At 34.8% G+C, this 16,339-nt stretch overlaps 1 protein-coding gene across 2 annotated transcripts; it reads right to left on the minus strand.

Moving 5' to 3' along the window:
* Positions 1 to 2,311: 2,311 nt before the first annotated feature.
* On the minus strand, positions 2,312 to 15,841 carry LOC104889457 (kinesin-like protein KIN-7O). 2 transcript variants are annotated; one of them, XM_048641651.2, is made up of 33 exons: positions 15,510 to 15,841; positions 15,304 to 15,393; positions 14,243 to 14,361; positions 13,936 to 14,049; positions 13,764 to 13,845; positions 13,593 to 13,660; positions 13,445 to 13,519; positions 13,158 to 13,303; positions 12,960 to 13,062; positions 12,804 to 12,884; positions 12,603 to 12,671; positions 12,443 to 12,502; positions 12,200 to 12,361; positions 11,303 to 11,359; positions 9,745 to 9,987; positions 9,530 to 9,595; positions 9,271 to 9,444; positions 9,049 to 9,153; positions 8,280 to 8,363; positions 7,959 to 8,108; positions 7,738 to 7,851; positions 7,561 to 7,647; positions 7,282 to 7,485; positions 7,010 to 7,195; positions 6,438 to 6,644; positions 6,235 to 6,324; positions 6,007 to 6,147; positions 5,285 to 5,382; positions 4,227 to 4,305; positions 3,954 to 4,118; positions 3,739 to 3,819; positions 3,524 to 3,595; positions 2,312 to 2,829 (listed from the first exon to the last, which is right to left on the minus strand). In XM_048641651.2, exons 1-33 carry the CDS (start codon positions 15,631 to 15,633, stop codon positions 2,587 to 2,589), a joined length of 3,939 nt encoding a protein of 1,312 aa, XP_048497608.1. In that variant the 5' UTR covers positions 15,634 to 15,841; the 3' UTR covers positions 2,312 to 2,586. The 2 variants fall into 2 exon arrangements, with proteins under 2 accessions (XP_048497608.1, XP_010672980.1); XM_010674678.4 differs by having other exon boundaries at positions 3,700 to 3,819; positions 15,510 to 15,840.
* Positions 15,842 to 16,339: the final 498 nt, after the last annotated feature.

Genomic DNA, 16,339 nt, shown 5'->3' on the forward strand with positions numbered 1-16,339 from the left:
TTGTAGTGAGAGAGAGAGAAAATGAATAGCAAAAGTAGTGGAATTATACTGATGTTGCCAAGTAGTGGAAAAGGTAGTGAAATTTTTTTTGTTAAAATTCTAGAAGGATGTGCCTACAGGCTACAACACGTCACTCAAAATTTTGGGTTTCAAATACAAGTGTGGATCAAAGTATAAATTAGCCAAATTATAATATGGGTTTCAAATACAAGTGTAGATCAAAGTATAAATTAGCCAAATTATAATATTGTTGCATTGGAAATTCAACGTAACAGATAATATGGACTCAATTTTTTTTTTGTTCAATAGAGATAAGTTTAACTAAGGGAGTAATACTGTAATGCTACTTAAATGCAAAGAGTTAATGACTACAAATTAAAGAACAGAATGTAGAAGGAGTACTATTTGATTGTATTTCAAAGAATAATCTTATTCACAAAATGAAGGTGATCGTTTCTTTTTGTTTACTACTTAGTAATAATTAGGCCTAAAACTGTCATCGCACGCATCGCGTGCATAAAAAACTAGTATTTAATCATACGTAAACTTCTTCTTACCATAATTTTCCGATATTACAATACTATCCCTTCACAAAATTTAGAAAATTTCATTTATGACAAGTCTTGCTTATTTTTTGCCCTATCTAAGTCTACTTTGTACATTTAAAATGTTGTCTAATAAATAAGCTCCATTCTTAATTTATCACATCCGTAGTTCAACCAAAAAAAAAAAAAAAAGCTCCATTCCTGAAACAATCTAGTTTTTTCATTATTGACTACACTTTTCATTATTAACAGGTGTAACAAAGAAAAATAGAGATAAAAAAGGATAAAAATCGGTTGACTCGGTAGGTAAATGACCCATTACTAATAGATTTTAATGTAAGGTGGAATTCAATTCAACATTAACAATTTATATTTATAAAAAAATAAATTGCATGTTTTGTTGGTTGACAAATCAGGAATTTATTTCTTCCCGCGGAAGACAATATGTGAACTCCTAGATGTATGCTTATTTGTGGAACTAACATCCTCAACCCAATCTATCTATATAAATATATTAAAAGGCATGCGAAAGAAAGCCTATATGCGACGTGGCACCCTCCTCAAATTTCTCATGCAAATATTTTATGTCTATGTGTACTCCTCACTTTTTAAAAAAAATGTGTAAGTGCAAGGTATCTAACACGTAACATTTAAAATAAAAAGTAAGAGTTTAACCATCAATACACTATGACTTTGTTGTTTAATGTTTCAAATAAAATATGATAAAGTCTTGTAATAATTATAATTAACTTAAAAGGACTTAGCTTACAAGAGAATATTGATGTCATATTCTTTTTACCACAATTTCTTTTTCTTTTAAGCTATTGCTTTCAAACTCAAGTCTCTCAATTTATTTTTACCTATCATGTCGTGACGTGAATTTTTTAATTTTTTAATAGATAAAAAATACGAAAAGTAGCAAAATAAATTATGATAAAGATAATAACATATTTGTTTATTGTAACTGACCCGAGGCATCGCTCGGATAAAAAAACTAATTTCCAAAGTTAGAAGGAGTAGGTTACTTGAATGGATATCATCTCTATTCTGATACTCCCTAGTCCCTAGTCCCTCCATGAAAATTAGCAGGTTATGTAATTTATTATTCTTCTCACTTACAATAAAAATCAATTATAAACTGTTACCATTTCAGAAAAGTGCCAACCTTTTTTTAAAAAATTATATTTGATAAATCCATATCACTATCTAGATGGAGTATCTTTTTAAAAATCTACTAGCTCTTGTCGTGGGTAATACGCCATAAATTATTTACCTAACGTGCATTTAAACTCTTTAAAAATAGAAATAGTATCTTGTCTTTAAATGATTTTTTCTCTCATAAAAACCAACATGAATATTGCAGCATAGTTGGTTAGTGCATTAGCATATCAAATGAGAGGTCATGGGTTTGAGTTTCGAAACACACATTGTTATTGCTTAACGTAGAGTTTGATGGAAAAAAGTCAAAAACTGTCTACCCATCGGATATACTACTCATAATTAATAAAGACTTGTTGAGTGTTGTGATAATAAAATCCAATTTAACATAATTATTTTTTTAACACTTTATTAGTAATGGGTTGTCAACCTGGTAGATAGATGTAACAATATCCGAGTTTGACATTCAACAATCTAAGTCTCATTCACTACTTTTTGATAGAGATTTGGTAATTGCTTCCTAACATTCCCACTTAATGAAAGAAAAAGATGTTAATTCAATGAATATGATCTACAAGTATTACTATAAACAATTGTAGAGAAAAGTATTACTCCAGATAAGATGAAATATCTTGTAGCCCACCTCAATTACATTTCCATAACACAAGCTTTGAGCTATCGTTTAAATTACAAAAGCTAGATTCTTTGTTGATCTACTTCTAATACACAAGCTGCAAATATAATGACAATCAATTACTGCGAGCATTGGTTTGATGTGCATTTATAATATACATTCTTTCAGAAACTCTGTTAATCCACTAAACTTCACATAAATCCCCAAATTTACTCCCTAATTTACATAACTTGCTGTAATCTGTCATATCTACACACAATTAGATGAATGAGAGTTTGCAACAGCAAGTTGCTTCTTCAAGTTAAGTACCTCTATACCATAAGACGCTAACCGGTCTTTTAATTTAGTGGAAGCTTCATCAAATTTCTTGTGCATGTATTCCTGCTCGTCCACACCCCTCTTGTACCTCTCCCGAAATGCATCTAATTTTGCTTGTGTGGATCGGAGTCTCATTTTGAGCTTCGTCATCTCCTTGTTCTTCTTTACTTCATCCTGATTGAGAGTTCACATTGGAGAAAGAATTAAAAAAAACACAATCTAAATCTAACATTAGATATTATGACTGGGAAATATGTCCTTTTATAGTAATGCATACAAGGCATGAAACCAAGTCAAATTCATCAATGTCTTATCATTAGAGATGGCAAGATTTGCCTGGACCTACTTGACCTAATCTGAAGCTATTGAGAGAAAACTAAGCCCAAACAATCTGTATACATCCTGATTTGACTTACTTCCTCCGTTTTAATTTAATTGCGACACTTTCTATTTTAGGAAATTTCAATTTAGTTGTGACACTTTCATTTTCGGTAATAACATCTCCCTATCTCTCTCCAATCACATGGGACCCTTTTCTCTTCTTTCTCTACCTCTCCTCTCCAAAAATTGCTAGGAGTCCGTGATTTTAAAAGTGTCACAATTAAAATGAAACGGAAGAATCATATATTTTTATTATATCAAACATTTCCATTATTCATAATATATTTTGAGGTCTATTGGCCAACTATTGGCCTTGTGACGCAATGGGCCAGCCCATCAACACCATCATCCCGCTGTTGACTCCGTGAGCCGCATAAGCTGGCCCATCAACAGGTAACCCACAAATGACCCAACCTGGTATTGACCACCCTATAACCATGCCATGCATGCATGCTAGAATCAGAAATCCAACTTTATAAGCGCTTACATCATGCATCTTTTGTTCCAGTTCAGCTAATCTCCTTGAAAGTAGTTCAGCTTCATGTTGTGCTGTCAGCAACTGCAAGTAAAAAAATACATTAGTTTTAGATGTCCATTGCAATTCGCTCATTATAGTGTTAGCTGATACAGTTGATGGAAATGCCAACAAACTATCAATTTCACCTTTTCATCATAACATTGTCCAATAAGTTTGAATTCAACCTCATTTCCCAGCAGCTCTTCTATTTGTGATTTCAATCTATCCCTCTCTTCTGTCATTAACTGAAGCTGACTTTTACTCATCTACAAGAATTTGAAGGGTTAAACACATTAAGTGGATTTATCAGAAAGCTATCCGTTAACAATTTATTCCAAGCATATATGAATTAACGATTGAAAGACTAATATACACAGACGATAAGAAACATTCACAAAACCTGCAAGTCAGTAGACAAATTTGATCCTTGCTCCTGTTCCTTGATTCTACATGTTAAATCTTCTTGCTCCTTTCTTAGAGTAGCCAACTCCATCTGAAGATTATTTACTTCTTCAAATGCGCGACTTCGATCCAAAGATAAAGCATCGAGTTTTAACTTCAACAGCTGAGAAAGCGAGGGATATGTAGCCAGTATTATTAAAATAATGTCATACATGATGCAAGTATGCAACAGACACTCAGAGAAGGCAGAATCAGAAGAGAAGATACAAACATGTTCACAATCTCTCTTCTCAGAGTCTGCCACTTCAAGTGCACGTTTCAGTTGATCAATCTCAGATGAATCCTCCATGCTGCAGAAAATATTTGTAAATCCCATGATGATTCTCTTCACTTAAAACAAAATAAAACTGAATGTACATCAATAATTCCTCTACTTCTCTTTCAGAAAATGTTTGATCTTTATGACTCTTCTCTTTCCCTACCTAAAGCTCGAAATATCTTCAAAATTTTCAGTATACTTTAACATTTTACAGGACAATATGCAAATACACTAGAAAGAAAAGATGGACTAGGAAACAGCAAACTCAACTGATGGCCCTGCTAATATCTTATATACAAGTTCTCCAAGTACATGAAACAATAAAGCACCAGTTGGAACAATTGCAATATTGTAGGAGAACCCCATGGCTAGGGTTCAGAATCAGATATTGTCATACTCCCTCCATTCTTTTTGTTCTTCCTATTTAAACTATTGGCAGTGTAAAAGTGAAGAGAATCTTCTAAACTTTCCCCAATATATATGAAAAATCATAGTTATTTGGAGTCTAGTTTGATTCGTCTCAATGAGTATATTAGTAATCGCAAACTTTTATAATATTTACTAATATGTAACTGAAGATATTAATGACATAAATGTGCATTGGCAAATGTGAAATATGAAAAAGCAAATAGGAAGAACATTTTGAAATGGAGGGAATATTTGTTATGCGCCAATGTGTGAATAAAACTGTTGCCTGGCTAATGCTATGTCCAGGACTCCAGGTACTAATATAAACAAGGCCAATGACAAGTTGATAATTACCGTGGAACAGAGATAGCTTAAGAATCCGAGCTCTGTTTCTCCGTTGACAACTATGAAAATACAAGTCCTACTCATTAAAGTTATATTCCTTCCTAGTATTAAATAATTGAGATGATTAAGAGTGTGCTCTTAGACGCAATGCAGACTCATTTTTTTCTTGGTATCCAGTAGTTTCAGGATGGGGAAAAACAGCTAATGACGAGAACATTAATTCACAACAAAACTACCTAGAAAAAAAAAATGCACACCTGCATCTCGTCTTCAATTCTGCGTGCCCCTCTGCACATTTCAGTCTCTCCTGAAGAACCTCGTATTCTTTTCTGAAAGACACCATTTCGTTTCTCACCTTAATGTGACAAACATGGTATTAGAATGAGCAGATAGGTCAATGTTACAGATGAAAAACATCTGAATACAAATCACAATCATATATGCAAATAAACATCATAAGAACAAGTTATCAGGAAGTGAAATTTGAAAATAATTCTGAAGGCACCAGACAACCTGTTGAACTATGGCTTGAATTATTTATCTGGCCCCGGTGGGGGTTAGGGGGGCAACGCCCCCAAACTTTTCCGTATATGTTAATTAATATATTGGGTCTGTTTCAGTTTCGGGTTTAGGCCCATTAGTTTAGGTTAAGTAGTAGGGTACTATATAAACCCTATTATTAACCTCTGCCTCATTTCTATTCTGTATCTGTATTCTCTCCAATACCTAATAAAACCATTTCTCCTCTCCCTGTGGACGTAGCTAATACATTGTTAATGAACCACGTTAATTCTTGTGTCGATTGTTCATTATTTTTGCTATCGTAAATTGCATCTGTCACAACACAACCAATTGGACAGACTACAAACAGCAAACTGTATCACCTCCACAGGTGCAAAAGCTAGATTGCACAGGTTCAGAACAGGGGATGAGGACCATGTAGAAACATCCAAGGGTCAGTCCTTTGATATGAATTTACCTTTGATAGTTCACTTGATAATGAAGTGATCTCATCATTATAGACATGTACTTTTTCATTGATGGCTTCAACAGAAGCTTTTTCCTTTGCAGAACACACTGCTCTTTCCTCCTCCACTTCTAAAAGAGCATTTGTAAGTTGCTGAAACACAAGTTACAGAGTAGACAAATATGAAAACCACAGAAAAGTAAAATTGATTCTTCTGAATGCAGTCAGAAATCACGCTACCATAGCGAGCTCTTCCTTTTCCTCAACCAATTGCTTAATTTGGCTTTCCAAATTCTGATGGTAGCTTACAGAATTCTCCAGCTTCAATCTCTGATCAGAAAAACCATATAACCTTCAGAACATTGAAAAAGAAAGGAGAAGGAATAGCAATAGGAAAGATGCTAAAACAGCCAAATATATAGACTAAGAATTTAGAAGTTTACGAAGTCCAAAAGCTCCTCTTGGAATGAATTTGATTCAGAGTTTGATGTGTCAAACTTGTTGGAAAGCATTTCGATTTCAAAGCTCAAACTTTCATTCCTAGCAAGTAATTCTTCCTTTTCTTGATTTGCTGCAGCAAGCTCCTCTTCGAGAGAAGCAATAGTTGTCTCCATTTCGAAAGCAAGAACTTCCAGCTTCTTGTAATCTTCCTAAGTACCAAGTAAAGCCAACATATATTAGATATGGAAAACATAGTACAGCTTAAAGCACATAACGTAAAAATTACAGAATGATGATGAAAGCTACAACATTGCAACATTTTCTGATAACCCCAGCAAATTACATCACCAAAATTTAAGTGAGAACATGCAAAAAGTTAACTCTTCAGATAGCACATCCAGAAAAAAAAAAAGGAAAATCGTGCAATTCGAAATACCAATCTTGACCATTAAAGTGGAAATATGTGACAGTTTCTGGTGAGAAATTCAGACTCATGTAATCAAAATTTTAATAGAAGCAATTTAAAGACATCAGCAGCGAAATTGTTCAGCTGACACATAAGGACTTCTTTTACCTGCAATGTCTGCTGCATAATGTTATCTTGACCCCTGGTCTTTTTGGAATCAACTGCCTTGGGACGATTAACACAGGACTCGCGTCTTCTACCAGCAAGGGAGTCCCTTTTGCAGATATCACGCTCAAGAAGAGCCTTCTGACTATGCAATTTCTTCATCTCTCTTTCAGAATTAGCTCTCTCACCCTACACACGACAAAGCACGTCACCTCAACATCACTATAAAATTTGGCTGGTTATGCAAGATACAACTCAAGGAGATAGCTGTGAACCTCAAGCCTGGTTTTCTCTTGCATTACATTCTTAAACTTAGACTCGGTCTCTTTCAACTTAGTTTTTGTTTTATCAAGATCTTTCCTCAATGATTCCTTTTCTCGAGACAATGAAGAAGAAGACAAGGAATAGAGTTCCTTTTCAAGGATTTCAATGTGAGAAAATAGTTCTGACTTTTCCATGTCATACTGTTCTGAGAGATCCTGCAACAAGGACACGTTTCAGGAAGGAAGAAACCGAAATACACAACAGAGATGATATACCAAGAAGCAACTTACAGCCAAAGCGTTTTCAGAGTCCTGTGCCTTAATACTTGCACCTTGCAGTTGTTCCCTAAGATCAGTTGCTTGATTCATCAACATAAGCTGCATCTCTCCAGATAAAAAGATAGTTTGTTAGAGCTGGGCGGAAGCCATAATAACTTAGATCCCACTGCTACTTTTGCTATACCTCACCTTTTCATCCTCAAGTTCCATTATTCTGGTTTTCAAACTTTTGATTAGCTTCCCGTGATCATCAGCAATTGATCTTAGTAACAATGAGTTCTCACACAAAAAGGATTTTAAATTCTGCACCAATTCAGAGGATATTAAACTTTCTAGTAACTGGCAAAAATTATGACTTCCAAGAGAAATCTTAATATATTTGAGTGAACAATGGAACCAGAAAAACATACAGACAACTCTTTAAGTGCACAGGAATGGCTCTGGAGAAGTTCTTCAGTGACCGATGAGATGGAACCAGACAAAGTACTCAAGCTTTGGACTTCTTCACATGTTTGTTGGACCTCCAATAAAAGCTCCAACACTGAATTTGAATTGCATTCCTGATTGACCAATGCGAAATTTGAAACCCAGTTATATTCTATTCACTCATCAAAAATTAAAGTTGGAATGAAAATGAACGCATCACAAAGAGCAAGCAATACTTTCTGTGCATTTAAAATAATTTGACATCACCAAGTTTATTGAAGGATGTAGAAGCAGCAACTTTTTACCTTTGCTGATTCAGCATATCTTTCACTCAATTCAGTACGAGCGACTTCAGCCTCCTTTTTTGCATTCTGGAGCTCTTGACAGAGCTAAAAATTAAAAGAAAACAAATTATGCACACAAAGCAGAGAAGGAAGCTATGGAAATAATAGAAGGAAAGCAAATAGCAAGTAGTACAGAGGAGAAAGGACCAAAAATAAAAGGAAAGAAAGATTAAAGAAATAAAGAAGAAGAAACTGTGCATATTCTAGACAGCAAAGCTGGAATACAAGTTTCAAAGTAGCACTTTGGGTTGTTTCTAGTAAATGTCACTAAATTGCACTGTTAATAACAGAGATCTGATATATGACATAACTATTGAAGCAAGAGTGTTTCTATAGAACACTGTTATCCTTCTAAACTTAAGACTTCAGCTCATAATCATTTACTGCCTTTAATGTAAATTAACTCATAACATTTACTTTTGCTGTATTTTCTAGAATAAGCCTCTCAAAAGCTTGAATATTATTAACTTTTGCTTATTTTCAGTTTATCAATCAAATACTCATCTTCTTCCTCAATTTCTGCCTTTACCAGTGTCTAAGCCATGTTAAATTGTTAACTCATAGCATAAAACTATATAAGTGGGGAAGGGAATATGAATTCATGCACAGCATGATCAAACTATGAGGCTCTTGATACTTAAATACATATATAGCAAATACAAACTTCTCAGACGCAAGAAAGCAATCATAAATCATGATAAAGCTCAAAAGGCAGCTGAATTATTATTACCTCCTCATATTTTTCCATGGCGCATGTATTCTCCTTTTTTACGGAATCAATAATACTTTTTAAATCCCGTTCACTTGATAATTTCTCCATTTCTAACACTTTATTCTGAAAAATAAACATGACAAAGTTGTAAAAATACAGGTAAGTGAACAAGAATAAAGTGCAAGACATAAAAGGATGGTAGAGAAGGGTAAAACAAGGAAATTTTAAAAGAAAAATTACCTGCTCTTTTAGCTGTTCAATTAAAAGTGTAGCCTCTGTATCTACCGAATGCATACTTTTTTCATTACATAGAGAATTATTGTCGGGAACATAAGCGGGGTAATCAAAGGTCGCTGCACAGGTTTTTGACATAGTTCTTTTCAAGCAATCAAGTTGTACATCATAAATGATCCTCTGCATTTGGAAACAGGGAAGAAACCAACATTATGCTACATCCTATCAGGTTAGTTTGACAAATGGACAATAGAAATATTAAGACCTGAGTTTCAGATCTCAGAAACAGTTCCTCATATTCTGCCTGCAGTTCGTGTAATTCATTGTTCTCCTAAAAGAGAAAATATTGAATATTGTCAGTGATCGCTGCGATAAAGAGCTAGAGGGAGTAACATTAGTAGGTTTAGAAAAAGGTTGAGCATGGCATAACAACAAAAAAAAATTATCAGAGGGCAAAGGCAAAGAAATAAATGTACGAACCATAGGCAAGGTTTTTTTCTTTTGTGGCATTTTTCTCCTGTTTGTAACTTTGAGCAAATTACATGGATCCGGAAGAAGGCAATCATCTGAAATACGGTTATCAGGATCTTCCTTTTGTTTGGTAGAGAAATTAACTTTACCTTCACTTTCATTTACAAGTTCTTTAAAAGGAACAAGAGGTCCTTCGTCACGCTCTTCCCTCACTTTTCTACCACAAGTCCTTGGATCCAACATGTGAGATACCTAATATGACAACAACATTCAATCTTTTCAGCAAACAAACTTTGGATAGCGAGTTCCTGCTATGAGGCAAAGAGAGCAGTGATATGGCTATCAATAGAAAAATTTGCACATAACCAAATCAGAAGATACAATCAATCAGAAAAGAAAGAGTCAAGTGCAAGATATGCTGCAATTCATCTTTTATATCCAGGATAAGAGTTTCACAAGTCTATGTAGAAAAAATACGGAAAACGGAAGCGTACAAATGGAGAAACACAAACAACACTTTCAAACAATCAAACAACATGGAACGTGGTAACTAAAACAAATAATTTGCTAAGAGATATAAAGTAATTAATTTATTATGAAGAAAAAATGTGAAAAAAGAGGGTATTGAAGTTGATTTAGTTTATCATAAGAGATCTAACAACGAAAAATTTACTTTGTAACTCTAAAGATCCTTGAGGCCTGTGGGGAAAAAACTAGTCTGTCACTCAAAGAATATGTTTACTCCCTTAGCTTAGTAGAGAACCAGAGTTTCCAAGTTTTCACTGGGAACATGACCTCCATCAGAGTTTCTGTGCTACAAAGTCACAGGTTATGGATCTTAGGATAATAAGTTGACCATGAATGCAAATGTAGCCATCCAGCAAGGTCAAGAAGTGCACCAAACTGTATTATGCAAATAAAATCAATATATGAACTATAACTTTTTTTCTCCTTTCGTCCCGTGAGGTTGTTAAGAAGTAAAACCTACACATATAATGTTCTATCAAATCTAATGTTTCAGGAACCAGCTGCTAAAGAAATTCATAGCCCTCTTATGGTGATATCATCAAAAACAAAAGTTGTGAATTGTGATAGTAGCAACTAAGACCAAAATTAGACTAATAATCCATTATAGCACCAACGGATGAATGTCTAATGCTAAGTAGTCTTCATCTCTCTCTCTCTTTCCTCTACATTGCTCCAGCATAATCTAGAGATAACAAATAAATTTTGATCTTACGATTCAAGTGATTTATGAGTTCCTCCATGGCTTTCCAATAGTTAGAACTCAGAAGTCAGATTCTTTGAAAAAACACAACATGCGAGCCAGGAAAAAAGTTTTGAAAACTAGCTAACAGTAGTCATGTTAATATCTAGGTAAATTCATACATAGGGCCAGCATTCCAAACATAATCATCTCTATATTAATAAGCACAAATTTGTCTACATTATATTAATTATAATCACGTCATCTTGAAACACTGATAACTGTTTATAACAGCAATAGAACCAACAAGATATTACACTATCCCACATTATGCATGTCAAATGCGTAATACTTCCTTACTTCTCTCGATGTCTCCTTTGTGAGTTTACCAGGGCACCATGTATCCCTCCTCTTGTCCTAGAAAATCAACAAGACCAACAATAAGAAGTATGTAATGAGTTGGAGATAGAAGATACTCCAAAAGTAGCAGCAACGAGAGTTTAGTAACATGCAGGTCAACACCACAGAAATGCAGATCCATAACAAAACATAGGTAGAATGCACAGCTTGACGTCTAAAATTCAGGCCACAACATATTAAAATCTGATGACAAAATCATTACATTCTTATTCAGTTTGAAGAAATCATAGCATATGTTGGCATGAAAAGCATTATAAGTATACTAAAACTATATGATATTTATATACAGCTGACGAGGCCGTGAGTGTCTTCAATCTACATAAGAAATCAACTAGACCATGCAGAACTAGAACTTCTGAGGTATCAATTACCATATTAATCACAAAATACTGCACCTTTTCTTATGTTTATTACTAAATGATTTCCATTAACGCATGATAAGTTGTTTGATTGTTACTCCGACTTATGTTAGTTATGTATGCATATAGGAATTAGTATCCCCACAGACTAGCATTTAAGAATAGAGAGGAGTAAAGAGAGTGGTAGGGAGACCAAAATGTTAACTAGTAAGAACTGAAACAAGCCCAGATTTAGACATATTCCGGAGTAAGAAACTTTTATGCTAGTTAAAAAAGGGAAAATCATTTGACCTCTGGTTCTCAGATTTCGATACGGAGAAAATAACTTAGTATGACACATCTAAATGTTTTTATGCTAGAGAGAAAAGTAAACACAAGATGCCAAGGGCAAGGAGCAGCTGCCAATATTCACAGAAATCTGGATATTGGCTGTTATAAGTAAAACCATTGTGAAAGCATACGTTTCTATGAACCATACCTTTTTAGGATGATCGCGAATTTCATCCCTGTTTGAGTACAATACCATAGAACTCAAGTTCTCAATTTTCTTTGCTTGCTGTTCCAGCTTCTTCTCACGCTCTACTTGGGCTCTTTTCTCCTCCTCCAGCTCCAGAGCTATTCGCTCCCTCTCCAACTCTATCTACATGCTCAAGCATTATAGACTCAATTCATAGACTATAATGATGTAGTTGTCGACAGTATAACATTATATTAAATCAACCTGTAATAATGTGTTCCTCAAGTTGAGGATTTCTTCTTCGTGATGTTCTGATTGAGAAGTCTGAATCAACCAAACCCAATATTGTCTATAAGAATACCCGGATTTTATACAAGTACGAAGTTGCAATTAGGACACTGAAGTCCAGAAAAGGACAAGAAACCTGCAATTTTGCTCGAAGCTCCTCAATTTCTTTTTTCTGCCTTTTCAACAAGGCAGCGTCAGTTAAGATCTGGAAAAGAACAGTATTAGTCATTAGGTTAAAGATCAAAACTTGTTAAACGTCAATATTGTTGCTTAGTCAATTAAAGCATCAATAATACATATGGCAGTGTGCAAAAGGTTTGGAAAACTGAGAAACAACCTCATTAACACGTGCACAGTTAGTGACTTGTAAAGCTCTGCTTGCAAATTGAAGACTACTTTTTGTCTCATCCGCATGAATCTGCAACAGCAACAGCTAGGAGTCAGGGAAGGGAAACTAAAGCGCAAATGGGTATCTAAACAGAGATTTGCTAACCTGGGCAAGTGTAATATTGCAAATTATAGCTGTATTAGCATTGCCTCCCAGGGCAGGTTGCAGAATACGTGTAAGTTTGCTGTCTCGATAGGGAACATGACTCCTGCCTCGCATTAGAAAGCAAGTAAAGACTTAAATATGACAATAGGCAAAAAGATTCTACTCATAAAATTATATTAGCAACCAAGAAGATCCTACCCTTGACTTTCAGCACCTTCACTGAGCTTTTTTATAACAGTTCCAAGCGTCATCAAACTTTTATTGATATGAGAACCTTCTTTCAAACGTACACCTTCTGCTCCAGTTTTTGCAGCACGTTCTGAGCCAGCAAGATCAACTAGGTTCTGGAACCATGAACCAAATAGAATTCATAATATGCAAAGGAAAGGACAAGCAGCTCTACTTTCACAATAATATGTTTCAACAACAGTCAGAGGAGTGGGAAAATCAGATTGTGAAATATAATTGTTTGGAGTTCCTCATACCAAAACAGAGACGCGGACGGCATCACATGAATTCTCGGGCTCTTCATCTCCTGCTTTATCACGACTCTCAATTATCTATAACGAGAATTAGTGAGACAGGAAAGTTGTACAGAACATATAAAAGCAATTGAAAACAGCAAAAGTGTACCATGCGAAATATTGTATGAGATCTGCTACTGTGCAAATTCATGTTGGTTTCTCCAATGTGTCGATGAGCTGCAAATAAAACATGGTTAGTAGAAAAGACGGACAAATTTAGCTTAATGACAATTTAGATTGGCAACAAGGACGAGAAACAACTAAAGATAAGGAGCCATACATTCTCCAAAGTCCATAAGATCAAGGACTTGTTCGGGTGAGACAACAATCTCTTCACGCAATCCAGCTACAAATATTCCTCGCTGCGACAAAAAGTACCTTGAGTCAGCTAAACTGCGTGCCACAAAATTAGATTAGTTTTCTAGATCAGTAGATATAGAGATCAAAGACACCTCAAGACTTTCATGGATTTGCAGTCTTCTGTGTTCAGGAACTAACAGGTCATTTATCTCCTCATTGTAAATCTCCAAATAGGACATTCGTAAAAGAAATTCCCGATCAGGAACCTTAACAAATTGCAAACATCAAATCAGAGGAATTTGACAGGTAGCAAAATCATGCAAATGAAGTATGAAAACAAGCATCCAGAAGTGACTGCATTTTGTTACCCTTACCAACAAGAAACGTTCAAAAGAAGAAAAAACCCAATAATTGGAGCATTAAGTGTAAAGAACGGAAGATATTAACTTAAGGATATACCTCCTGAATCATATCAAACAATTCCCTAACAGCAAGAGGAATCACTCCTGGTTCACTGGAAGATCCACGCATTGTGTGTGTTTTCCCACTATTTGTTTGCCCATAAGCGAATACAGTGCCTAAAATTCAATGTAGGAAATTAGTTATATGGACATATCAAAGATCACTGTAAAACAACTAACTAAAGCAAATAAGCCAAATTACTACTCCCTCAATTTCATATTATTTGTCCATGTAACTAGCTTTGTTTATTCCATATCATTTCTCACTTTACAATACCAGTGCAATATTACTGGTCACTCTAGCACACCAATGAACACTAGCCAGTTTTGACGACACGTGCAATATCTAAACAGTATCTAATATTTATGCATAGTCTTAAGGTAGTGTTTTGATGAACTTATTTTAGGTTCTTCTAGAAAAAACAAGTTCAGATAAGTTGATAAGTTTGCAACTCACATGTAATGAATTGCAATTCACAACTACAATAGGTACTGACGAGTCAAATTCAGTCAAACAAAACACGCCCTTAAAATTACCTAAAATTTCCATTTCCACCCTCACCCAAAAGGTCCGTACATTAAAACATTGAGCACCAAACCATTTCCGATAGCTCCATACAAAGCAAAACAATACTCTTTAACACAAACTTCAACCCCTTCTCAACCCTATCACGGAAATTTCTTCTACTTTCAGGCAACAACACCAACACTTCAAAACAGATTAACTGATTAAGTCCTTCACACATTGCTAAATGATACAGCTTTTCTGATTACAAGTGATCCCCGGAAATCATTTCCACTTCCTGAACATCTTAATCTTAAATCAACCTACTAATAGCTTGCAAAATGGCAATTGCATATCAAGTATTCTCCACCCTCTCCACCTCTCCTCATTACAACTTCAAGCTCCCTTCTCGACGAAATCCCAACAAGGGAAAACTCTCCAAAAATGGTCAATTCATCCACAATTCTACAAATTTTCCAAGCAAAACCTTAATTTCCAGCACCATAACACATTCCAAAAAGACAAAAGAAATAGAAAGAGAGAGAAGATATAACCATTAAATCCGCCAACAGCAGCCGAAACAATTTCCTTAGTACGAGCTTCATATACCTCCTTAGTCTTGCACTCTTCTCCAAAAATCCTATCTGCAGAAAATCGCACACACAAAAACCCCCAGATTAAATCAACCAAAACCCTAAAAATCACCATACTTCAAATTTTAACAAAATTATATATATATAGAGAGAGTAATAAAAAGTACCAAAATCGAACTTAGAAAACGAATTAAGGAACAAAATGGAGTTGCCGGAAATCTTCCAGGGGCTTGATTTTGCGTCTTCTGAAGAAAGAGGTCGAGCCCTAACTGTAACGTATATTCTGTCCATTTTAACTTAAAGTAAACCTTCAAAATTTTCTGTTCAACAACAAAAATGGGGGTTGTTGATGAATTTCTCTGTGTTTTTGTAGTGATTATGAAACTCAGTTACGAGTGGTGCTGAAAAATTGAAGTGAAGACGAGTTTATTTGTTGTTGTTGCATCTTCCCGCCTTTTCTGTAAGTAACCTGTGTTCATTTAAAAAAAGTTCCTGCTTTGATGACAACAGAATTAGGTAAGGTCAACGAAATTTTAATTTCTGTATGTATTTTTTTGGTCACTTCAGATTAAGTAGTCCTTATTTGGCCATTATTAATTAGTTGAATATTTTTTTGAGTTTTTTTGCGAGAATATACGAAGGTAATAGAACATTTTGTGGGGATATATCTTAATAAAAAAAATTAGTGGGATATACCAACTTAAATTTAAATTTTGTTAAAAGGTACCAAAAACACTATTTTCGGCGAGAAAGTCGAATTTTCAGCCTTTAACTTGCTTAATTACTCTTTGTATAGTGTGTGATATTCAATTGCTTCTATTAAATTCATTTTTCTCCAAGTTCCTCACTGTCACTACGTGGCTCACTCGCGAGTTCCTACTAAGTCAAAGGCCGAAAATTTGACTTTTTCGCCGAAGATAATGTTTTTGATACCTTTCAACAAAACGTAAATTTAGGTTGGTATATCCCAAAAAAAATTGTGAGGTATATCCCCTCA

This window comes from Beta vulgaris, chromosome 3 (assembly GCF_026745355.1).
Source record: "Beta vulgaris subsp. vulgaris cultivar EL10 chromosome 3, EL10.2, whole genome shotgun sequence".
In the NCBI taxonomy this organism is placed as follows: domain Eukaryota; kingdom Viridiplantae; phylum Streptophyta; class Magnoliopsida; order Caryophyllales; family Amaranthaceae; genus Beta; species Beta vulgaris.